Source organism: Macaca nemestrina, chromosome 12 (genome assembly GCF_043159975.1).
Source record: "Macaca nemestrina isolate mMacNem1 chromosome 12, mMacNem.hap1, whole genome shotgun sequence".
Lineage (NCBI taxonomy): Eukaryota > Metazoa > Chordata > Mammalia > Primates > Cercopithecidae > Macaca > Macaca nemestrina.
The window spans coordinates 106,065,825-106,091,077 of NC_092136.1; the positions used below are offsets into that span (position 1 = coordinate 106,065,825).

The window sequence follows — 25,253 nt, forward strand, 5'->3', positions numbered from 1 at the left end:
GCGACGTCCCGTCCCCTGCGCACGGACGCCGGGAAGAAGGGGGTGGGGCCACGTTTGCGACCGCGCCATCAGGCCCGAGGTAACGGCGAGGTCTGCTTGCAGTGTATGGTTTTCCCTGCCAAACGGTTCTGCTTGGTGCCATCCATGGAGGGCGTGCGCTGGGCCTTTTCCTGCGGCACTTGGCTGCCTAGTCGAGCCGAATGGCTGCTGGCAGTGCGATCGATTCAGCCCGAGGAGAAGGAGCGCATTGGCCAGTTCGTCTTTGCCCGGGACGCTAAGGCAGCCATGGTACTACAGGTCTTTTTTGGTATTTACAGCCTAGGAAGCAGATGTTGGGGGAGGCGGGCCGGGCTGTGGAGACCCCACACTCCCGCGCTGGCGGCGACCTTCTCGCTGTGGAGCCCGTGGCCGGTCCGGGCGACAGCAGCCGGCGCTGCGGAGTTGCGGGCGACGCACGGCCTGGTTTCCACGGCCTTTGTAACCGCCTCGGAGGCCGCGATGGCTGTAAAAATTCTTTCTTTTCCCCTGTTATTTCAAATGGAGACCCTCCTAAACTGTGAAATAAGTGTAAGGAAGGCCGACAAAATTGTGTTTTTCTGTAATGAATGTTTTTATGTCTTTATCTTTAAATGTTATTTTTTTTCTTTGCGTGGGTTCATAACCCATGCTTATTCTGCCTGTTAAATATCCCACCATTCTCCGAGGACTCCCTGCACGTGGTAGGCCCTAGAAGTTATTGACAGTATGATATAGTTCGTAGCCCTGCGCTTCACGGGATTGAAGCCAATGAACCTGAAGCCGGAGAGGATACCTTCCTCACTAGATGCCATGGGAAACAGTATTTTACGTAGATTTATTTTAGCTATTATTTTGAAGCAACAAATGGAAAACGGGATTTCCAAACAAATAATCTCTACAATATGGTGCAATTTGAAACAACCGTGAATTACCATCATTTAAAAGACAGTCCTTTCTTAAAAATGTCCCATATTGAAACACCTTTCTGTTTGAAATGTTGACTAGTTGATAATTATAAGGCACATTGGTGAAAATTTTTTACACTTATAATTTGTAAGGAATTGTGAAATGAACTACTTTTAAAAGCCTGCAGTTTTTAAAAGTCAGTGTTAGAATTGAAGAAGAAAAAAACCTGAAAGATATTTTTAAAAATACATACTTTGTCATCTTATATTCTTGCTTTTTGTGTGTGTATGTGTTTAGTAATTATTTAAAAAATAATATTTGGAGGTGGGAGAGAGCAGAACAAGATAGGTCATGCCTTGCTAATCGTTGAAGCTGGGTGATCAATATATGGGATCTGGAAATACATATGCGCAGATGTAGATACAGGACGGCTGTCACTGCAGAGTTGTTTATGACAGCAAGTCTAGAGCGAGCCTAAAATGTCCAATAAAGGGGAAATAATATTATGAAATATGCTACAGTTAAAACTGCATGGACCAGACGGATGTGTACAGACATAAAATAATTCCCAATACTTATAAATTTAAAAGCTTATATGTGGCAGAATACTACATAAGTGTAATCTCATGTTTGTGTTTATATGTAGAGTTAGCAAAAACATGTAAATGCACATATATTTAAATCCAGAAGAGACTGACAGGATGCCAGCTGTTAACTTTGGTCGCTAGCAAAGGAGAGGGAATTGTTAAGGCGGGCTTTAACTTGTTATCTACTTAAGCATTGGTTAAGTTTAAATTAACGTGTGTTTAATCCTTAAGTATTTTGAAAAGTTTTAAAAATGAAAATTTTAGAAACCAAAAAAAAAATACTTTTACACGTAGTGTGGTTGTATCTTTGGCAGACATCATTACATACCAAATGTTTTATGTACTTAACAGGCTGGTCGTCTGATGATAAGGAAATTGGTTGCAGAGAAATTGAATATCCCTTGGAATCACATTCGTTTGCAAAGAACTGCAAAAGGAAAGCCAGTTCTTGCAAAGGACTCATCGAATCCTTACCCGAATTTCAACTTTAACATCTCTCATCAAGGGGACTATGCGGTGCTTGCTGCTGAGCCTGAGCTGCAAGTTGGGATTGATATAATGAAGACTAGTTTTCCAGGTAACATTTCATTTTTGTAGTACAGCAGTTAAATGTCTTGATGCCTCAGTTCTTACCTATTGAGTAATCTCAGGCCAGGAAATGTATTAGAGATATTTAAGTTTAGAGAAAATGTGCTTAGTACACAAAGGTAATGGAGAGCATAAATCTGAAAAGGGTATATTTCCATGACTATTTACAGACTTACAAATAAATAATAGATTATCCGTTACTGGTGATCCATATAATACTTTGCCTAGAGGTAAAGTGAAATTCTTTTTGAATTGTACTTCAACTTATTTCACTTAAACATTAACCACAATTTTTCAGTCAAATTGTTAGTTTGTTTTTTAAAAAAGAATCTCAATCGTAAAGTGCATTGTAGTCCTTATGTAGAGATAACATATGCAGTTGACCCGTGAACAACACAAGTTTGAACTGCATGGGTCTACTCCTGGGAATATTTTTCAGTAGTTGGCCCTCTGTACCCGCAGATTCTGCATCCACAAACAAATGCATGTCAAGATTCAGTATTTGCGGAATATGAAACCTGAGGATATAGAGGGCTGACTTCATATATGCGGATTCCACAGGGCCGCATGCGCAGATTTTGGTATCTGAGGAGGGTCCTGGAACCCATCCCCAGTGGATACCAACGGGCGACTCTTTGTTCTGTATCTAAATACAGCTCTTTTTAGCCCATTTATGCAAGTAAAAATGAGGAGCAAACATTATTAAAATAGTTAAGTTGCTTATATATTGCCTTAGAAATTTGTTACTGGTGGCTTTAAGGACCACTAACATTTGTGGTGAGGTTGAATGTACACCCAGGCAATTTAATACATACTAAATACAGGTTCTCTTAATTATTGTATACTTGTCATCATCACATTTAATGAACACTTAACCATGTGCCGTGGCATTTTACATAGAGCTTTAGATATATTCTGTGATTTAATTCTCTCAACTGCCCTATGATGCATATACTGCTATTTTTACAGAAGATAAGTAACAGGCTAAGAAGAAACCTTTTAATAAAAGAAGCCACATCTTCCTAATTTCATAGTAAAACTGTCTAATCTCCATACTGCCTGCACCATATGTGGTTTGAATATGTGGCTCTCTCAGTCTGTAAGGCTTGTATTAATCTTCTCTCACTCCCATTTCTGCATAGATAACTCCTATTTGCTTGTTAGATTTCACCTTTACTTTAGGGAAGCTTTGTGAGCCTTCAATCTAAGCTAGGTTCTTTTGTTGTAGGCTCTCATAAAATGTATTTTCCTTATTCCAGTAATGTGTCTCAATTGGTTATTCATCAGGATGGTTGATTATCTTTTCCTGGTACTTAAAAGCTGTGTGAGAGCAAGAACCATGTTAGCTACATCAGAGTTTAATCACTATCACATCTCTTAGTACCTTGCCTAGTATATAATAGTAAAATATTTGTCAAATGAATGAAAAAACACTGTGCTGTTGTAGGCTTCAGTGTAGCTATGAATCTCTTCTCCCTTTTATTGTCCTTACCTTGCATTTTCCTACTAGCTACTCTTTCTCTTACGTACTCATAAACCTTTCCAGTATAACTCTATTCTCAGGTTTGCTCAGAACAAGGCCCTACTAGTGATTTTGGAAACCTTGTGACAGATTGTTGATCTGATTCCCTGGATAAGGTTCAAGGAATTTTGTTTAACCTCCTGAAATTGTTGGCTACATTTTGTATGATGTGTACATGTGCATTTTTCTTAGGAAAGGATCTGGTATTCAACAGGGGTATAGGTGGCTTACTCTAAAAAAATTGCTGCCGTAGAAGATTCTTAGCATGGGAATTAGCCCATATATTCTTATAGCTTTCTACTGTCATTATAGGAACTTTTTCTGAAATCAGAAATGGAAAGACCATTGTTTTTTACAATGCAGTCAGCACAACTACACGGTAAATAAATTGGCCCAGTGGGTTGGTATCTGCTTGGAAATGATACCTCTGAGAAACAGATTTTATTACCAGTTAACTTGATGGGTAGTGTTGGCTATGGTCAGTGCTGGATAAACAAGTAATTAATAACAGAAGCTTTTAATAAATGATGGAAAGACAGTTGAGCAAAAATTTCAGATTTAGTTTTCCTGTTAATTATGTTTTATTAGACCTCCCTCTCAGTTGATCTTATTTGACTAATCACAATATCTAGGCCTTTTCTTTTTCTTTATTTTGTTGTGAAAAAGCTATTGCTATCTCCAGTAATACAGAAAAGAAGAGAGATTTTCCAGTTGTCACTAGTATTTTACCATGCCACTGATTTCTGAAGCATGAATGGACACAGCATGATTTCTTAATGAGGATGGGAAGTAGACACTGATCTGCTTCATTGAAGATTCTTTGAATTGCTATACTTATTGTAGTAAGTGAGGAGATTGAGCAAGGGATTTTTCCTAAGAGTCTTGCTAAATGATGGTAGTCAAAACTTAGGATAGCAGCAAGGAAAGTACTGTGTTTCGTACTAAGCATCATTACTAGATTGTCAACTCTAAAGACAGAGTTGGCTTTGGAGGTTATCATTAGTGCATTGAAAGAGTCAATTCCATTACTCTGTCTTGTTCTGTAGGTAAGAATCCTGTAGGAACTTAGAGAATCTTTTTCTTTCATGGTGCATTAACCATTTCTACTGAGTGCAGCTCATTTCCCTCCCTCTACCTGTTCTCCCACTGTTGGCTGCGGCCACGCAGAAGAGAACATATCTAGTATATAGCCTACTGTAAATGCCAGGGCGGTACATTCTTGCTCTTAGGAAGAATAGTGTTTTCCTGGTCTTCATCTTAATTTAAATGAAGGTTTTCCCTTCGTTTTCTAATTTTTTCTACCATTAAAGGTGTTTGAAGTGCTGAGCATAAAGGGTAACTTTTGAATTGTTTAGTTTTGTGACCATGTTTACAAAGTAAGGCAAAATAAGAGAGACCAAATACATAAAAATTATGACTGAAATTTGGGAAAGGGCCAGAATTTTCCCCCTGTGGTTTTACATGTTCATCTTTACATTTTTAAAATAAACTTTGCTGAATTTTTTTTTTAAATGCACTTGGGATTTAAAACCTTTAAGTGGTTTTAGAAAGTCACACGTCACTTTGTACTCTGAATTCCTTACTGGAAAACCAAGTCTCCACCCTCAAGGAGTTTTCCCCCTTCCCAGTTACAGGTGGGTCTTTTTCCATTGTCAGTACGACTTGATTGTGTAACTAGTATTTATTGAGCAATTCCTACAAGTGTGTGACACTATGTTAGATGCCTAATAGGTATTATTTCATCTTCATAAGACTAGTGTGTAAGTACTACTGTTATTTTGTATAAAAGGTTAAGACATTTGTCCAAACTGCTCTCTACAGTATATGACCTCAGTATGAGATTTTATTGATTCCTATTAAAAGAATTTGCAGATACCAAAATTTGAAAAATTTTGTGAAACTGGGTTACATACATTTAAAGTTGTTATGGAAGAACTGATGACTAGGAATATGAAAAATATGGTAAGGATCCTGCCTTACCAGTTTCAGAAACTTGTGTTAGGCATTGTAAACTAAAAAGAGTATAGTACTAGTGAAAGAATAGACAACTAGAAGAGTTAATCTTAGAGCCCAGGATATATACATATTTCAATTCAGTGAATAAAAGATTATTTATTAAATGGTGCTGGTAGAATTGGTTAGTCATGTGGATGTAAAACATACTATATACACCAATTTGGAGGAATTAGAAGTTTAAAAGTAAAAAAAAAATTATAATTTTAGGACAAAATAGGTCAAGTTGCAATAAATCTTTTTCTGAATTCTTTTCAAACAAGACAGAGTTCAGAATTTATCAAAGAAAGAATCGATATTTAAATTTTAAAAAATTATATTCCAAAAATATAACCAAATACAAAAGATGAATAATAGAATAAGGAAAATTCTTATAACAAATTTGGTAAAGTGTCAATATCCATAATATATAAAGAGCTTCTATGAAGTGATTAGAAAATATTAATAGGCACCTTACAGAAGAACAAATTCAAGTAGTCAGTAAGCTATTACTTTAATGATGAGTAATGCAAATTAAAGTAACAAAAGGATGCCCATCAGATTTGCAGAAAATTGGAAAAAAACACTTGGAGCTTGTGAAAATGTCGGAAAAGAACATTCATATAGATGGAAGCACTAGAAATTGCTACAGGCTTTTTGGAAAATAATGTTAAAATTGAAAATACACATAGTCTTTGATTTAGCGTTCTTGTTTATGGTACTGTATCCAAAATATTTATAAATAACAACAAAACCTGAAGCTACTAATAGAAATTGGTTAAATAAATTAATGGTGGATGCATTCTACAGATAATTATTAGCTGTAATAAAATAATTAGTTAGGTCTATATGAACCTGAAGGGACTTAGAATGTATATGTATATATATATTTAATATCATAATAGAGACAGGGTTTCTCCATGTTGCCTAGGCTGGTCTTGAACTCCTGGGCTCAAGTGATCTGCCTTCCTCAGCCTCCTAAGTGTTAAGATTACAGGCATGAGCCATTGTGCCCGGCCAATATCACATCACAGAAAAATATATGTAGCAGAATCTTTTTTTTTTTTGAGACGGAGTCTGGCTCTGTCGCCCAGGCTGGAGTTCAGTGGCGCTCGGCTCACTGCAAGCTCTGCCTTTCGGGTTCATGCCACTCTCCTGCCTCAGCCTCCCAAGCAGCTGGGAGTACAGGTGCCCGCCACCACGCCCAGCTAATTTTTTGTATTTTCAGTAGAGACGAGGTTTCACCGTGTTAGCCAGGATGGTCTCGATCTCCTGACCTCGTGGTCCGCCTGCCTCGGCCTCCCAAAGTGCTGGGATTACAGGCGTGAGCCACCGCGCCCTGCCAGAATCTTATTTTTTTAAAACAAATATCTCTCAATCCCTTTAAAAACAAACCAGCTATGTAAAATGATTTTTTAAAACTTATAAAGTTATGAGAAAATTTCAAAAGCTAAAAGACTTAGAAGAAATGTTTTTCTCTGAGATAAAAATTCTCCATGAACCTTTTTAATTTTAATTTTAAGAGAAAATTGTCCTTATTTCTAAATTCAAGTTAAAAACATACAACTCTGTCCCCTGCAAAACCCTTAATCCTCCTTTCTCGCAAACGTCAGTACTGAAAGAATCTGTATAGGAACCTGTAAATAGACTAGCTTTTACAGAAAATTGAATTGATGATATATAGGATAAATCTGAGAAACACTTCCAGAATGAAAGGGAATGAATAAGGAGATAAAGAGGACTGAACATAGAGATTTGGTTTATAAAAATATATATTATTGAAGAAGATGACAGATTAAATGGATAAGAAACAAACAAGATTTGGGATTAGACAGATTTAATTCCAGTTTAAAAAAGAATAAAAAATTCTGGAGACAGGTAGTAGTGATGATTGTACGACAGTATGAATGTACTGTATACTACTGGACTGTATACTTAAAAATGGGTGAAATTATATATATTGTACTACAGTAGAGAGGAAATCATACATAGAATATCAGAATTAAATTTTCTGGAAAATGCTACAGTCCTGCTAGTATCCAAATAATAAAAAAATTTATCTTGAAACTAGAGTCCGTTTAGTCTTAGACTTCTTTTCTATCATAGTAATAGGACCATAGCATGTTATTTTAAAATTTTGATCAGGATATCAAAATCAGCTAGGGTAGTCATTAAAAATACAGATTCCTTGAAATCACTGCAGACCTGTGGGAGCCAGAATTTCTGAGAGTACAATAGGGTTTCTATTTTTTTTTTTTGAGACGGAGTTTCACTCTTTGTTATCCGGGCTGGAGTGCAGTGGTGCAATCTCGGCTCACCACAACCTCCGCCTCCTGGGTTCGAGTGATTCTCTTGCCTCAGCTTCCCGAGTAGCTGGGATTATAGGTACCTGCCACCATGCCTGGCTAATTTTTGTATTTTTAGTAGAGACAAGGTTTCAGCACGTTGTCCAGGCTAGTCTTGAACTCCTGACCTCAGGTGATCTGCCCACTTCAGCCTCCCAAAGTGCTGGGATTACAGGCGTGAGCCATCGTGGCCGGCCGGGTTTCTATATTTAAACAATATTCCCAGTTGATTGTTAGGCATATTAATGTTTGGGAAACTCTGTATTGGATGTAATTTACAGAACTAACAAAAAGAAAAATTATAGCCCATTTACCATTTTTTATGAGTGATATCAGAAAGTCTTTGCCACAACTCTAACAAAATTAAAGTTTTATTAACACTTACTAGAACACAGTGTAATTGTATATTTGAGCAAACTTCTGAAAAGATGGCTTTTGAAGCTTAAAATGATAAAAGGAAACCACAAAGTCAACAGATATGATTTCATATTAAATCATCTTTCACAAACCAGAGAATATATTTGTGGCAAATTTGACAGACAAAGGTTAATGTTGTTAAGATGTGAAATGCCCCTCTAAACATCAACGGGAAAACCACTTAAGCCCTACTTGGTGAATATAGGAAGGACTTCATAAAAACAGTTGACTAAAGAAGATACACATTTAACAATGACTTTCACAGCAGCCTCAGAGCTAATATTTATTAGGTATTTGATAGTTCCAGGCGTTTTACATGTTTATTCTTAATCTGCCCAATTCTTTGTCCCTATTTTACAATTTGAGAAACAGCCATAGAGATGTTAAGTAAATGTTAAATAAATAACCTACAGGTTGAGTATATCCATAGTGGGAAATCCACAGTGTTCCCCTGAGTTTTTCCTTTGAGTATAATTTTGATGCTCAAAAAGCTTTGAGTTTTATAGCATTTTGGATTTCAGATTTTCAGATTAGGGATACTCAATCTGTAGCTAAGAAGTGATGAACCAGCATGTGAAAATTTTACTCCAGGGACATAAAATTAAAGCTCCTAAGGGTACGTGAATGTGTGTGCTTATGTATAATTTAAATTGTATCTATGTGTATATTAGTTTCTTCAGGCTGCCTAACAAAGTACCTCAAACATGGTGTCTTCAAGTGACAGAAGGCTCTTTAAGTTCTGGAAGGCTGGAAGTTAAGGTGTCAGCAGGGTCGTGGTCTCTCTAAAGGTTCCAAGAAAGAATCTTTCCTTGCTTCTTCCTAGTTTCTGCTCATTCCTAGCAGTCCCTGGCTTGCAGTTACATCACTCCAATTTTTGCCTTCACCTTCAAATGACTTATTCTGTCTCCTCTCTGTGTCTGTCTCTTTTTGTGAGGACACCAGGCATTGGATTCAGGGCTCACTTTAATTAGGTATGACCTGATCTTAACTTGATTACATCTATAAAGACTCTATTTCCAAATAAGGTCACATTCTAAGGTTCTGGGTGGACATGAATTTCAGGAGACACCCTTCAACCCAGTAGAATCCATTCTCTGGCCCCCTGCAAAATTTATATCCATCTAACATACAAAGTAAATTCACCCCATCCCAGCATCAGCAATTCTCAGCCCATTCCAGCATTAGCTCTAAATTTCATGTAAGTGTTAATATCATCAACCCAAAAAGTGGCAAAGTCTCATTATCTCAGTCATCTAAATCAGCTATGTGTGAAACTGGAGTATGATCCTTCTTGGGGCAAAATTCCTCTCCATGGGTGGACTTGTGAAAGCGGAAAACAAGTCTTCTAAAATACAATGGTAGGAGAGGCATAGGATAGACATTCCCATTCCAAAAAGAAGTTTGAAGTAAAAAGGATCATGGTTCTCAAACATGTTCCAAACCCAGCAGAGTAAATTCATTAGGTTTCAAAGCCCAAAAATAAAAGGCTTCTTGCTCTGTCCTGTTGGTCGTCGTCTTCATCCTCTGGAGTTCTTCCTAAAAGGATAACATTCACAGCCCAGTAGTTCTAGCTCTATCAGCCTGTTTCTTGCCTCTGTGTGTTAATACCTATATGTGTTGGTAAACAGTGTAAGAGCAACTGAAGTTTAGGACTGCCTAAATGGTGAGTCTCAAACCTGGATTGTCGTATTTCAGTCTAGTGCTTTTTCTGCTGTACTTTACGAATTGAGGGCTTAAATATAAGTACATCCTTTGATAGTAACATGCAAGAGGCTTTGTGCATGTAGTTTGTGAAACCTATATTGGCAGCTCAGATATTTTTGTGTTATTCTAGGTTTGTGTCTGGATAAGTTCCTGGACAAATGAGCTGATAAGTCAAGCATTACAGCGTATACATACTAACTCATATCTTAGAAGACTGTCACTTCTCATAGAAACAAAATTATATATAATTCTATTATATACAGTTCAGTACTTAGAAAGTGAAACTATTGGAATTTATAATATGATTTGTTATCTGAGGCTAAATTTTGGTACTTTGAAGCAAGCACATAGTTGGGCATTGCTTAACTCCCTTCCACGTGCCTCAAAAATGGCCAGCCCATTTACCTAAAGGCTGAAGTACTGTTATATATACATATTTATGTATACATATTGGCAACCTTGTTTTGGTGAGGGATTAATGTGGGTAGGCCCTGAGGTTCTGGTACTACTAGAATTTTTTTTCATAGGCCAGCGATAGTTGCTCAAGGCATTAGATCTAAATGATTTTGTTGTATGTTACTACTGTGTTTAAAATAAAACATTAGTTTCTGTGTGGTCTTAATTAGTTAATCGTTGCACAATACAATATCTAACACTGCTCTCCTTAATGGTCAAACTATAAGATGGAGGATCAGGTTTTTCTCAGCTTGACTGATGATTCTCTGTGTATGTAATGGTAGTATTAGAACTTGCCAACATGTATGTCCAGTAATTGTGCTGTCTTCAAATAGCTTAAGGGACAAATTCACTGTTCTTCCTACCAATTTTTCTTTATTCCAGTTTCTGAGGTAAACTGTATTTAACACTTAACAGAGTATATGCCCACTGTATATCCACCATAATGCCACAGTGTGGCGCTGCTGTGCTTTGGCCGAATATTTACAAAATCACCTTTTCCTATTGCTGTCAAATTTTTATTTTGTGGTCTAAATAAGATGCTCTAAAGTATATGAAAATGCACTCATATCGGTATTTCTTGACTGAACATAATGAGTTATGTGATTGCTTTCTAGTGATTGTGCCAGATTGATTGCCTTTTATGTTAATCAGTTTTTTAATAGCATGCTTATTTAAATTTTTTTCCTTGATTGCCCCATCTTATTTAGTTAAAAATCAGAAGGCTTCTTGGAGGTTATAAAAATAAAATTTGAAGAAAGCAGCAAGCAAAATGACACTATAGATGACAAAATGCGTATCTTTTTAAATGCAGATTTTTTGGACATTAATCTGTTACAACTACAGTTTCACTCAAAATACATAATGCAGTCTTCCAAACCAAAGATAGTTTGTTCCTCCCATTATTGTTACATATGCAGTTTGTGCCAAAATCCATTCAACAGGAAACAGTTTATGATTTTTGTAGATATAGTGTCCCCAATGTTTAAAATTTCCAGATTTACGTTAGTTACTTCAGAAGCTTTCTGTCTTTACTTTCTTTAAGGTGTTCTTTAAGATGTTATTTATCAAGCCAGTATGTACTATTGATGCATTGAACAAAACAGTTTTTATTGAGGGGCTTCTATTAATGTTAGTCTCAGGAAGGTGTTGAGGAGTAAACACCAAACAATCAAAGGGATCCATGGCCGCAAAAGGGGTAAGAATTTCTTGCCATTGAACTCTTAAGATCACAATTTAATATCTCAGTGCCTGAAAATGAATGAGGATCCTTATTTTGATCCATAGTACCACATATCAGCAACAAGATCAGCAGAAATACTTCCTGATGAACTAAGAGGCGACTATTTTGACTCTTGAAGCGGAGGTACTGGGAGAATCATAAATATTTCGTGAGAGAACCAATTTTTAATATATTCTACCCTTGAGATGAATGCGGGAAAGGTATTTGGTTACTGCAGGAGAAACTGTAAACTCTCTATGAAGATAAGGACCATGTCTATTTTGCTCATCATGTAGTTCGTGGTACCTAGCACTTGTATGCTTTTAGTGGAATTCTAATTGTTGAATTATCATAGAGAGAATTAGTGATTAAATGCCAGTGAAGTATTAAGAAGGGGACATTCAACATCTTCAACATCTTTTTTCTCCACATATTTATTTACATAAGAAATGCCCATAGAGAGTGTTGTATCAGCTATCTCTTTAAGAATTGTGTTAATCATTTCAGAATGTCAAATTTTGGAGTTGGTTATTTTAGAAGTGAGAATTTGAGTAAGCCCATATTAACAGAATCCTCAAAGGAATTACCTTCAAAAGGTTTTCTGGAAAATAATGTAATAATGAACTAAGGATACAGGGCAGTTGAATATTTAGGAAGTAATTTACCATATAATAGTTAACATTCATGTATACACTTAGTAAATGTTTGTGGTTCACCTACCTCTGATAGGCCCATTAGGCTGTAAGTATAAAAGGCAAGAACAGTGATCAATTTGTTTTTAATATTAGTTGAATACATATTTGTGTAAATATTTATACATATTATGCATATTTATATAAAATGAATGATGGTAGAAAGTTTGTGCTTGGTGGTAAAGACACACAAACACATAATTTTAATGTTTGGGAAAATTCAATACTAGAGACCTACCATGAATTTTAACATGTATTTTACCCCTTAGTTCTGGGAATGAGATCCTTTGGGTTGTATCTTTTGTCATTTATTTTTCGAATGCTATGTAATATTTTGTTATCTATGAAATAGTGGCACTAAAGATATGTTTCAAGTTTTTTTAAATGAGCTTATTTTGCAACTGCAACCATGAAAGAATAATGAAAATCTTTTATTTGAAGAAGTCATATTAGAAAACAAGTTGGAGGCCGGGCGCGGTGGCTCAAGCCTGTAATCCCAGCACTTTGGGAGGCCGAGACGGGCGGATCATGAGGTCAGGAGTTCGAGACCATCCTGGCTAACACGGTGAAACCCCGTCTCTACTAAAAAATACAAAAAACTAGCCGGGCGAGGTGGCGGGCGCCTGTAGTCCCGGCTACTCGGGAGGCTGAGGCAGGAGAATGGCGTAAAAACCTGGGAGGCAAAGCTTGCAGTGAGCTGAGATCCGGCCACTGCACTCCAGCCTGGGCGACATAGCGAGACTCTGTCTCAAAAAAAAAAAAAAAAAGAAAGAAAACAAGTTGGAAAACATTTAAAGAAGGTAAGTATTAATTTTTTAGCCGTGGCAATAATGTAGAATAAAAGAACAGTTTTCAGCTTTCTGCTAATTTTCCAAAACTTGTGGTAAAATAATTATTCCCTTTTTTTCTCTGTTACGTAACAAAATAAAACTTTAGAATAATATGGTTCTACTTTAGGAGTATTTTAATTGGGCTTCTGATAAATACCCTTTTATATAAGAAATTTCCTGTTATTTAAGATTTATAACAGCTTTGGCTGCCAAATTGTATCAAAACTTTTTGGGGCATATATTGATGCAACCATATGGTTTTCCTGCTTAAGTAATAATTTATAGAATATCACCAATTCCTGTTAAACTACTCATATTTCTGGGCTAACTACTGCTTGTCATAGTGTGTTTACTATTTTAATTTTCAAGTTGTTTTGACTTGCTGAGATTTTGTTTAGGATTATTTTAAATGTATTCAAAAGAATGGTTGCCCTTTAGATCTTTGGGGGGTGCTGTCTTTAACAGTTTTAGTAATAGAGCAACTTTTTATTTTTTAATAGAACTGCTATTTAATTTCTTATTTCCTTAACTGACAGGTCGTGGTTCAATTCCAGAATTCTTTCATATTATGAAACGAAAGTTTACCAACAAAGAATGGGAAACAATCAGAAGCTTTAAGGATGAATGGACTCAGCTGGATATGTTTTATAGGAATTGGGTATAATTCTTTCTAATTTTTAAAGCAAAAGTCTATAATGATTCCATTATCTTCATTTAAAATCAGAGTCCTTGGTTACCCAGTAGTGTCGAAACAGTAGATTGCTTGAGAATGTTATGGTTTTTATGCATATATTACATTATAATGACATTTCATTTTAAGAAAATTTAACCTATATGTAATGCTCAGTTAGAAAGTACCTAAAGCTAAAACAAAACATTATGATTTATAAATAATGTTTTCTGTCATAAAGGAACTAATACACATGAAGTCTTATGTAACAAACACTGATATATATACTACTACATGCCAGAAGACATTACTTCAAGCTCTTTATAAGTTAGTTAGTTTAATATACATAACATCCCTATGAGGAAGGTATTGTTATCATGATCGCAGGTTACGTACAAGGGGATACAGGCACAGAGAGCTTAAATGATTTGCCCTAAGATCATGTGGATGGTTTGTTTTCATGCTGTAAGGGTTTTTTTTAAAAAAAGCTTAGAGCCATATAGCTGTAAGGTAGCATAGCATTGAAACTCCCTATTTGTTGGGCCTGTAGATTCTATGAAAAATTTTTGTACACTGAATTCTAAGAGAAAATGTCTTTCTGTATCTTAGGCACTTAAAGAAAGCTTCATAAAAGCCATTGGTGTTGGACTAGGATTTGAATTGCAGCGGCTTGAATTTGATCTATCTCCATTAAACTTGGATATAGGCCAAGTTTATAAAGAAACACGTTTGTTCCTGGATGGAGAGGAAGAAAAAGAATGGGCATTTGAGGTAAGAAATTTATTAGAATTGTTATAACTAAGAATTTCTATTTTTTATGCGTGTATGTATGATTGATTTGGGTAGGCTAGTCACTGAATGTGGACGCAACTGAATCCAGTCCTGCTGCTCTGAAAGTGAAATCAGGGCTACTATGAGAGCATGTAACATTTATGCTAATACTTGAAAGATGTTGAAAGATGAGTCGTTGTGAGTTCAGAATGGAAAAAGAAAAGAGGCTCTGAAAAGGAGCTTTGCATGTATGAACAGCCAAAAGCAGCCACTTTGGCTGGGCCATAATGAGGGTATTTAAGAGAGATTCCAGATCAGGCTGGTAGATCCTGCAAGGTATTGATCAAGTTAAGTATTTTGGTCTCTTACTGTATTTTGTTTCTGTCACTAGCAGTTCCTGGTTGCTAGTGAGAGAAGCCAACACACACTAATTTAAGCCAAAAAACCCCCCAAAACAGTATTATAGGTTACTAGAGTTATTCAGCAGCTGTCCCCAGTATTAGCTAGAATTAGGGGACAAAATATTCAGAGCTCTTTTTGTCTCCTACTTTTGCCTTTCTCTACATTTTGGCTTCAATTTTCTCCCACCCATGTTTCTCATTCTATACACCAGCTTTCTCAGCCTCTCTGGTCTACATGACAGAAAACATGACTCTTGCATGTAACATACTGTTGTTGCATGTAACAATTTACGGTTTACAACAATTTACAGTTTAAAACCCCAAACAAACTGGTAAACTCACTTTCTGTTCCAAGTCCAAAAATCCTAGAGAAGGGACTCCCTGACGTAGCTTGGGCTAGTTGTTTATTTCCAGACCGGTCATTATACTGTGATTGGTCCTGCTTGTGTCCAGCAAATGGGCTGTAGAGCAGTTCTCTGACTTAGAAGATAATCTATTGTGATGCAGAATACTAGAAAATAAATGAGATGTTAAGTTTGAGATACCAAACATCTAAGTGAAGATGTCAGATAGGTGAATGGAATGGAGGGCTGGGCTAGAGGAAAAATATTATAATGGTTATAAGTATAACCATTATGTCAATGGTAGTTGAAACCATGGATTTGAAATTGGAACTATGAGATTACCTAAGGAGCAACTATATATTGAATCTGTGAAGAGAGAAGTGCAAATTGAAGCCACAAGAAGTTAGAAGTATGGCCGAGAATAGAGCCCTGAGAATATAGATGGTCCCCAATTTATGATGGTTCAACTTTTTTTGACTTTATGACAGTATGAAAGTGATAATGCATTCAGTAGAATTCATATTTGCAGAACCCACACAACCGTTCCTTTTCTCATTTTCAGTACAGTATTCAATAAATTACATGAGATATTCAACATTTTATTATAAATGAGGCTTTGTGTTAGATGATTTCGCCCACTGTAGGCTGATGTAAGTATTCTGAGCACATTTAAGGTAGGCTATGCTATGCTATGATGTTTGGTGGGCTAGGTGTATTAAATGCATTTTCCATGTAACCATATTTTCTTACAGTGGGTTTATTGGGATATAACATCATTGTGAGTTGAGGAGCATCTATACTAATATTCAAAGGCTGTTTTGTGGAGGAGACTGATAAAGAATGACCAAAATGGTGTAACAGAGTAGTGTTGGTATCCAAGGACAGAAAGCATTTTGAAAAAGAGAGCTGGGTCAAAAACTGCTAGGGACTAGATGTGGTGGCTCATGCTTGTCATCCCAACACTTTGGGAGGCTGAGACACTGTCTCTACAAAAAATTTAAAAAATGAAATGTTCAAAACAGTACATCCATTAGTTAACATTCTTTAGTGTCCAACTATCAATTGTTAGTGTACATACACCTCTAATTATACATTAAGCATGATTCTTATTTACTGAAATATTCTATACATGTAAGAACTATATCTTACATGCTAGATTTCTGAAAAATTATTTTGGATATTTTTAAATTTGTACATTCCGGTTACTTTTTTCTTGTTTGTTTAAAGAGAAAACAGAAAAGGGCTACATAGCAGACTTACTTTGTGATAATTTTGACATAGTAAATCTTCTGACACTTAGTCTTATATTTTTCCTCTTTAAACATATCTTAAATTTATCCTTACTGAATTTCACTTTTTGCTGATTTGGGTACCTGAAGGTATGAAGATAGGAAGAAGAAGATAAAAAATGAAAGCTCCCTAAGTACTATTTCTAATTCTAGTTTCTTCTGACGTTTTATGGAAGAATGCTTTAGTAAAGTGGTTTTTCAGTGAAAAGTTTGTTCAGCTTTTAAGTGTTCATAATTTTTTCTGGTGAGTGTCTCAATATATATTACATTTTAAAGCCTCCTTCCCCTTTGTCTCATATGTAGGGGAAAATAGAAAATTGCATATTGGTTATGTTTTATCTATAAATTTCCACCATGATTTTTCATACATGATAGTATGTAGTTAACTAAATGCTTACATACCAATGTTGCAACCTGATTTTTTTTTTTTTTTTAACCTTGTACTTTATTATACATAGTAACATCACCAGGGAAGGACAGATAGCTATCAAGTACCTCTAGATAGGGCACATCACCTATGTAGTATTCTGGTTGAGAATGCATAACCTAAATCCACTCATTAAGAAACATCAAACAAGCCCCAAATGAGCAAAATTTTATTAAGAAAAAGCAGATATGGGGGAATTTGTACTTTAAAATGTTAATGTCATAAAAAACGAAAGGCTGACAAGACATGACAACTGAATGCGATACTTGTCCCTACTTGCCCATTACTGGGCTCCTGTTCTGAAGGAGGGATATGCCACAAAGGACATTTTTGGATTAATTCACAGAATTTGGAATATAGCTAATAAAGTATAGTTTCAATGTTAAACTTACTGAAGTTATTAACTGATGTGGTTATGTAAGAGAATGTGCCTACTAGGAAATACATGTTGAAGTATTTAAGAGTAAAGGCCCGCATGTATGTAACTTCTAAAGTGGTTTAGCGGAGATGGGGAAATATATATATGCATGTGTGTGAGCGTACATATATATAGAGAGAGAGAGAGAATGAGATTTAGAAAATGTAAATAAAACTACATCTAGGTTTGCATATTTTATAATCTATATTTATTTACCTTTTATCTTTCAGGAAAGCAAAATAGATGAGCACCATTTTGTTGCAGTAGCTCTTAGGAAACCCGATGGATCTAGACATCAGGATGTAAGATTTTCGGATTTCTCTTTTTCTTAAATAGCATGAATCAATGTTAAGTTTGCTCTTTATTGATGGAAATCGTCATTTGCCTTATATCAGTTTAGAGAGTTTTGAGATTATAGATATAGTAATACTTTTTATTGGCAAATATTAAGATCACTAGGGATTTTGTAGAAACATTTTTAAAAAGCATTTGGGCGCAGTGGCTCACACCTGTAATCCCAGCACCTTGAGAGGCTGAGGCAGGTGGATCACCTGAGGTCAGGCGTTCCAGACTAGCCTGACCAACATGGAGAAACCCCATCTCTACTAAAAATACAAAATTAGCCAGGCATGGTGGCGGGTACCTGTAATCCCAGCTACTCAGGAGGCTGAGGCGGGAGAATCGCTTGAACCTGGGAGACAGGTTGCGGTGCACTGAGATTGCACCATTGCACTCCAGCCTGGGAAACAAGCGAAACTCTGTCTCAAAAAAAAAATAAAAATGTTACCCACTTCTTCACATTCATATATGCTGAAGCATTACAACAACAAACGTAATAAAAAATGTGGTAATACTGTCATACTACTCATATTTCCAATAGACATTCAAGATTATCTTAGTCATCTTAATTCTTGGTGAATTGGGGTTGTGTTGAATGTAAGAGTACCATGTTGAAGGTTGATGCATAATGGAATTACCTTGGGAATTGAATCCACTCCTCCTTTTAAAGTAATATCCTAAGTTATTCCCAAAGTTACAGTGTCAAACATATAAGAGCCCTTGTGTCATATTGTGGCATAGTATCAGTTTCAGTTCTTCAGCCACAATGTTTTTATACTTTCTCATCCGATTACCTGGTAAGCAAGCGGGGGAAAAACTTAGGGTCAAAGACGCTTAGTTTGCATATAATTGTGATTCTGCGGAAGTATTTATTTAAGGAAAACAGGTATGTTTTAATGAAAACTACATGCATACCATTATTTTTAGTAAATCAACATGAAAGAATGTAGCATGATCAATATGTATGCATTGTTACTTCCACAAAAGTAGCTCAGGCAACACACCGTACCTTTGATAGATTAATCAAAGGATTAAGAATTCTCCATAGATTATCTTCCTTATAAAGGGATGGCACGTTAAAATTGACACCTGTTATCGGAAGATGTTCTAACCCAGGTTACTGGTCCTTCTGTTTTTAAATCTCAGCTTCATACTCCCTGCAAAAATACCTTTTGTTTTCGTAGAGCTTTATAATTGTTGAAACGTGCACATTCAGTACTTACTTTTTATTTCCCTGAATAGAGCCTATTTAGGCAACAGTGGCATATTGGGAAGACTAGAGTACAGTTCACAAACTTGGGTTCCAGGCCCACATCTACCATTTAACCTGTGTTTTGAGCTTGGACAAATTGTTTGAATTGTTTGCTCTTCCTGAGCCTCAGATTCCCCATCCATAAAACTGAGATAACCATATCACAACATAGCTATGAGACCAGTCATATAAAGTAAGTACTGGACCTTGTTAAAAGCGCTGTACAAAACCCAAGTACTGTTCATACTAGAATGTGTGGAATATTAAAGAGGGTCTACACTGGGTTCAGTTGTGAACAAGGACTCTATCTCAGAGAGTAAGATACAGTTTAAATTTAGTATTGAATAAATAATTTCCTGAAGAAGTATGTATCTCTGTATAGTTATGGCAGTTTTATCCGACCCACCTTTTAGAGTAGTATTTCACAAAAGTTCACTTTCTCACTCACCTCTATGAAAACATCCTGACTGCTTGTTAAAATTACAGATTTTGGGATCCCTTCTAACTTATATGTACGGAATCACACTTTTTGAATGTGGGACCCAGTAAATCTACATGTTAAATGCTACAGGTTTTTGTTATATAAAAAAGTTCAAGAATCAGATTTTCTGTTTCATATTTTTTTGATTTGTTGTATTGGCAACACTAATATAAGGAATAAATACAGTGTTCTAGGAATCCTACTATGTTGTCATTTAATACTACTAAATTGTAAATTGGTCTTACTTATTTTCGTTATTATGAAATTGATCATAAGATTAACATGCAATATAACAATAAGGTAATCTGCTTTTCCCTTTTAGATTCCATCTCAGGATGATTCCAAACCAACCCAGAGGCAATTTACTATTCTCAACTTTAATGATTTAATATCATCTGCTGTTCCCATGACACCCGAAGATCCTTCATTTTGGGACTGTTTTTGCTTCACAGAAGAAATTCCAATACGAAATGGTACAAAGTCATGATGATTCCCTGAGGAACAAAGGGAAATGAAAACTGTTTGTAATCTTCCGTATTTGCTGAAAAATGAATGCTTGTTTAGTATCAAATTTTACTTCACAAAAGTTTTTTTTAAAGAACAGAAACTTTTCCAATTAAAAAAAAAAAGTAGACTTCCGGTTCAAGATAGCTCACTGAAATACATGTTTACCTCTTTCTCTCCTAAATTGCATTGAATTGATAGGATGGTGGAATCTTAAAGTGATACATGCTAACTGTAGAAAGATAGAAAACGCACATAAGCAAAAGGAAACATTGAAATGCTATCATTCAAAGATAACTACTCTTAAAACCTTGAGTATCTTTTCAGACCTTTTTCTTGGCAAATGAATCCATATTAACATATTTGATTTTTAAAAACATGGGAACATACTGTTTTGTATATTTTTTTTAACTGCGCATCTACTGTTCATAAGTATACATCTAACATAACTTTTTGTGGTTCTAACATACTCTGTTGTATAGCTAATACAAGTTAGGATGCTTTTGGCCAGAGGTAACAGTGTCCAAATGTAATTGGCCTAAGTAACCTAGGACATTGTTTAACATAACACAGGGTTCAGTGGTGTCATTAAAGACACACTTTTTTTTGCCTTGACCTCAGTTGGTTTGTTTTGCCTTAGGCTAATCCACCTCTCAATCACAAGAGCTGCTGCTATTACTTCACTTTTACATCTTCGTAAAATTGTATCTCAAAGGCAGAAAAGGCCATTCTCTCATTTGTTTTATCCATGAAGAAGACTTTTAACAAAAACCTCCGGAAGATTTCCCCTCAGTTTCCATTGACTTAGATCAGATTACAGAGAAAGGCAATGTCTGACATTTTTAGTCTGTTAGAAGTGGACTCTGTTGAAAAGAAAGAAGCTAAGCTAGGTGTGGAGAATGGAATTGGAAGCCCACTGCCTTCCCATAAGAAAAGTTTGCCATAATTTACTCATTTTTTTCTGTTAGACATTTTGATTATCTGCAGTTTATTACTACAAGCAGTGGCAGAGTGAATGTCCTTGTACATTTTGAGGTACATGCTTAATTATGTTCTTGAGATAGTTTCTAAAAGTGGAATGATTGATTTGACTGGTTCACAGGGCTTTAATTGTACAATTTCTCTCTCTAATTAGTACTATATGTGTGTGACCTCCCTCCCCTGCCAGAATACTCCTTGGTCAATTGTAGGTATTCTTTTTTATTTAATTGTTGCCAATATAAAAAGTGGTATGTCACTTTTAAAATTTGTATTTCTTTCATTACAAATAAGGTTGATATGTCAGCGTTGTTATTGGCTTTTCGTATTCCTCTTAACGTGAACCGTCTGTTCATTGTCTTTACCTGTTTTTGTTTTTAGCAAGTAGTACTTAATTTAAAGTGTGAACATAATATATAAGATGCCAAGACCATCATATTGATGACAAAAATATATTATGTGGTTGTAGTGCATGTCTTGGAGTTAAACTCTTAAGTATCAAGAAATAAAATAATTTCATTGTTTCTGTTACTAACATTAAAAGTGTGCAAATTGTATAAAATTAGGTACTTTGATTAGTAAAAAAAAAAAAAAAGAAATTGAATGTTTTATATATTTTTTTTTTATTTTGTTAAGCATGCCCAGTTATGCCAAGCATAGTAAAAATAAAGGTCAAGTAGCATTTATAATAGAAGTACTGTTACCCCTAGCATGAGTGTAATGGTGATATGAAAAACTTTGTCTTGTCATTAAAATAATAAAAAAGATGAACGTTTATTATGGAATTTCTATGAGCCTGACGCTGTATTGGATTTGTATTTTTTAATTTTTAGGTTTTCTATTACTTTTAATCAAAGTTTCATGTGTATACAGCTTTAAAAAATCGAATAGATCTATAAGATTTTTTTTTCCTAAGGAAAAAGGCCACTACTTTGACTTCTTCCATTTTCTGTCTCCAGGGCAAGCCCTTTCAACTCTTTTAGCTATTTGTTTTTTGTTGTTGTTGTTATTTATTACCATATCTCCAAATGACAGGCTTATATTGCTTTTACTTGATTTTTAAATTTTAGGCATTGTTTCTTTGATTCTCAAAGCGTCCCTCTTCTGCTTCCCAGCATTGCATATTCCCTTCTTATCCCCTTTTCTCCTCCCAGCATAATTATATCATAATTCAGTATTTACATTGTTGACTGTGATTACACTAAGAATATGTGTACATTATTGAGATTATGTAACTGCTGTGTACAGCTGATTGATGTATTAGCCTTACCATATACTAATTTTTATTTCCTTTAGTTAATTGACTTTGCATAGATTTCTACCACATGTTTGAATGTCTTCTCTAACGTTCAGACATAACGATTATTCCATCAGTTTCATTCATCTTTTAAAAAATCACTCCTAGAGCAATCTGCTTTGTCCAGTTGGACTTTCTGCCTTCTATGGCTGGTGTACAGCTGTAATCCTGAGATCTCCTTTGCTATGATCCTGGGGATTGTTTGTCTCCCCTGTGTTGGATTCCCTGTTTCCCCATTTGCTATCTCTCACTTCTTAGATTTACTCCATTCATGTGGAATAGCTTTTTGAGAACAAAGTGGGCATAGGAGTTATATTTTTTGAGACTTATAAGAGGAAGGGACAATCCTCCTATGCAGAGTGGTATGGGGATCTAGTTTCTTAAACCTATTATCCTATCCCCCTCCACATGAAGCCATTTGTTAGCTCTGTATTCATACTTACTTTTTCCAAGTATTTGATGCTGCATTTTGCTGAGTTTTGTGCTGGGCTGGCACGTGCTGCTTCATATTCATGTCTGCTGGGTCGAATTATAACATACTGACCAATGTATGGCTTTATTGGTCTCTGTTAGTACGTTTCCTGCACAGGAACTCTCATAAACTGATTTTTAAAATGAATCTGTATATTTGTGTCTCTTCCATTTCAGACTCAGAAATTTAAAAGACTTGGATAAATTTTCAATTAAATTTTTCACTATCAAAATTAGAATTGTTACCTATTCAGTATCTGAAACTCAAAATCCAGTTAGGATTGAGTAACTCAACAGCTCCTCACTAGTGGAACTATTACCATCTGAACTTGAGGACCAGATAGATTTATAAATACACATATGCAAATATATCTTTGGTCAAAAATATTCCTGAAAACTCCAAGTATCAGTACTTTTAAAGAGGATGTGAAGAGAGCTCATGATGATGGATTTTATTTTTATGGGGTAAATAAATACACCTTCATAGTGTTGTGAATTTGGGATTGGCAAAGGTCTTTGGATGTATTTCCAGTTTATCAGTTAATGTCGGGTAACTGCTGCATATGTCTTACGGTATTTATATTAGAAGCTATTTTGCATCTTAAGCACTCGTGTATCAGGCTATTTAATTCTCATAACTCTTTGGAGTTTTATTTATAGGGAAAGTAAGTTACTAAGTTCTTGAACAACTTACTAAAGGGTATATATTCATTGAATAGTGAAGCTCGTTATTTGGTCAGAGTTAGGTTCAGATCTTTAGATCCAGAACCTAAGTCAACCACTATACTTAGTGGTGTGCTGCTGGTAAATATTTAACAACCAGCAATCCTGGGGCAGGGAAGGAGAGGCCTTTATATGTAACTTTTGCTTATTCCATGAAATATGACGTGTAACCAACACCTAGGTTTAACACATGTTGGCATTTTGCCATATTTGCTTCAGATCTTCTCTCAGGAATGAAGCAAATGCAGCTGAAGACTTCCTACCTCCCAGTTACCACCCCTTCATCTTTCCCTTTCCAGGGATAATCTCCAATATTTGTAATTTTATGCTCTTATGCACTTACTATTTGTGTATGTATAGTGTTTTGTGATTAAATCTTACATTTCCCTATGAGGATTGAAACATTAGGATGGAATCTCTTTGTGTGCTACTTAGAAGTAGCAACAGTGTCAGAATAATTGGGCTCACTTAAGCCACACTTCTCAAGGAGTATACATACTTAGGAGTAGGCACTGGTGTGTTGGTAGTAACTCATCAAAAGATAGCAGTTGGTCATTTAGAGGCATTCATTTTACCTGAAGTTTTAGAAAGAATCTTTTCATAATAAAAGTGTTACAGATATTGTAAGTAGCATGCAAATTTGCCCATATTTTAAGTAAAAAGGTGTGGGGCTTCAGAGGAATTTTCCTGCCCATGAGTACATAGTCGCTGTTCTTTACTTTTAGGGTCATTTTTGAATGAAAGAAAATTGGAAAGGAGCCAACATTAGAGAGGAAAAAAAGTAACATTTGTTGAGTACTTAAGCAGTAGAGCCGAAATCTTGGTGTGATATACACCTTTGCAGGTCACCTTTAGGGGACTGACCATGTTGCAGGTATAAGACCACTTTTTTACTATCCTAGAAGCCTTCAGCAATAGGCAAGTGAAATCCCATAAATTTGGTGGTCCTGATAGTTCCATGAGTATTTTCTGTTGTTACTTAGCAGCCTTGAAAACTCTTTTTATGCTTTTCCCAGTGTTGTGTGAGCAAGAAGCCTGCTAAACTAGTTGTTCTTTTCCCCTCTAAATCCACTGTCTTTCACCCTTCACTACGCCAGGTAGCTGACTTCTGTGTACCTTATTGGCCAGGCTGTCTTTTCCTTGATCGGGTTTTGCAAATAGAAGAGGGTATTAGCGGAAGACCAGGTAGAAAGGGAAATAGGATGATTATCCACTTGCCTTCCTGCCCTGCAGTGGCTTGGATATAACTCTGTTCCTCAGCATCACAGCTTCTGACATAGCCTTCTCCATATATAGAGCTCATGGGTTCAGGAACCACTTTTCCCTGCCTTTTCATTTTAGGAGTAGAAAGATCTTGCTCTTGCTTAGCCTAAGCTGCTGCACTATCTCTCGCAGATTTGTGTTATTCTTGCCTACACCCTCGTTGATGATTACTTTTGGTTGCGCCATCTGTTTCCTGCTACAACCCTGAATAATACAGTAATTTGTACCATGAGTAGTCCTGGGAAAGTGGAATTCTGGAATTGGATCGCTCACATACTTGATTTATATACAAATAACTTCCTTGTCAGGGGAAATGGATGCTTATCATTGGTAACAAGTGGTGATG

The 25,253-nt window shown here is 35.9% G+C and overlaps 1 protein-coding gene and 1 long non-coding RNA gene across 3 annotated transcripts; one reads left to right on the top strand and one right to left on the bottom strand.

Moving 5' to 3' along the window:
• Window positions 1-18: 18 nt before the first annotated feature.
• LOC105493677 (aminoadipate-semialdehyde dehydrogenase-phosphopantetheinyl transferase) lies at window positions 19-21,942 on the top strand. 2 transcript variants are annotated; one of them, XM_011761520.2, is made up of 6 exons: window positions 22-288; window positions 1,863-2,088; window positions 13,816-13,937; window positions 14,559-14,720; window positions 17,830-17,901; window positions 19,994-21,942. In XM_011761520.2, the coding sequence occupies exons 1-6, from the start codon at window positions 106-108 to the stop codon at window positions 20,156-20,158; spliced, it is 930 nt and encodes a 309-aa protein (XP_011759822.1). In that variant the 5' UTR covers window positions 22-105; the 3' UTR covers window positions 20,159-21,942. The 2 variants fall into 2 exon arrangements, with proteins under 2 accessions (XP_070931627.1, XP_011759822.1); XM_071075526.1 differs by lacking the exons at window positions 17,830-17,901; window positions 19,994-21,942 and adding an exon at window positions 16,028-17,790 and having other exon boundaries at window positions 19-288.
• LOC105493678 (uncharacterized) lies at window positions 20,029-25,001 on the bottom strand. The gene is made up of 3 exons (XR_003020910.2): window positions 24,863-25,001; window positions 22,894-22,966; window positions 20,029-20,165 (listed from the first exon to the last, which is right to left on the bottom strand). It is a non-coding gene; the product is annotated as an uncharacterized lncRNA (long non-coding RNA).
• Between the last annotated feature and the right edge of the window lie 252 nt (window positions 25,002-25,253).

Excerpts from the sequence above, each read along its gene's own strand:
- LOC105493677 (XM_011761520.2), top strand. The coding sequence starts at position 106 with ATGGTTTTCCCTGCCAAACGGTTCTGCTTGGTGCCATCCATGGAGGGC. Across the intron at positions 289-1,862 it reads GGGACGCTAAGGCAGCCATG|GCTGGTCGTCTGATGATAAG; the intron begins GTACTACAGGTC and ends TGTACTTAACAG. Across the intron at positions 14,721-17,829 it reads AAAAAGAATGGGCATTTGAG|GAAAGCAAAATAGATGAGCA; the intron begins GTAAGAAATTTA and ends TTTATCTTTCAG.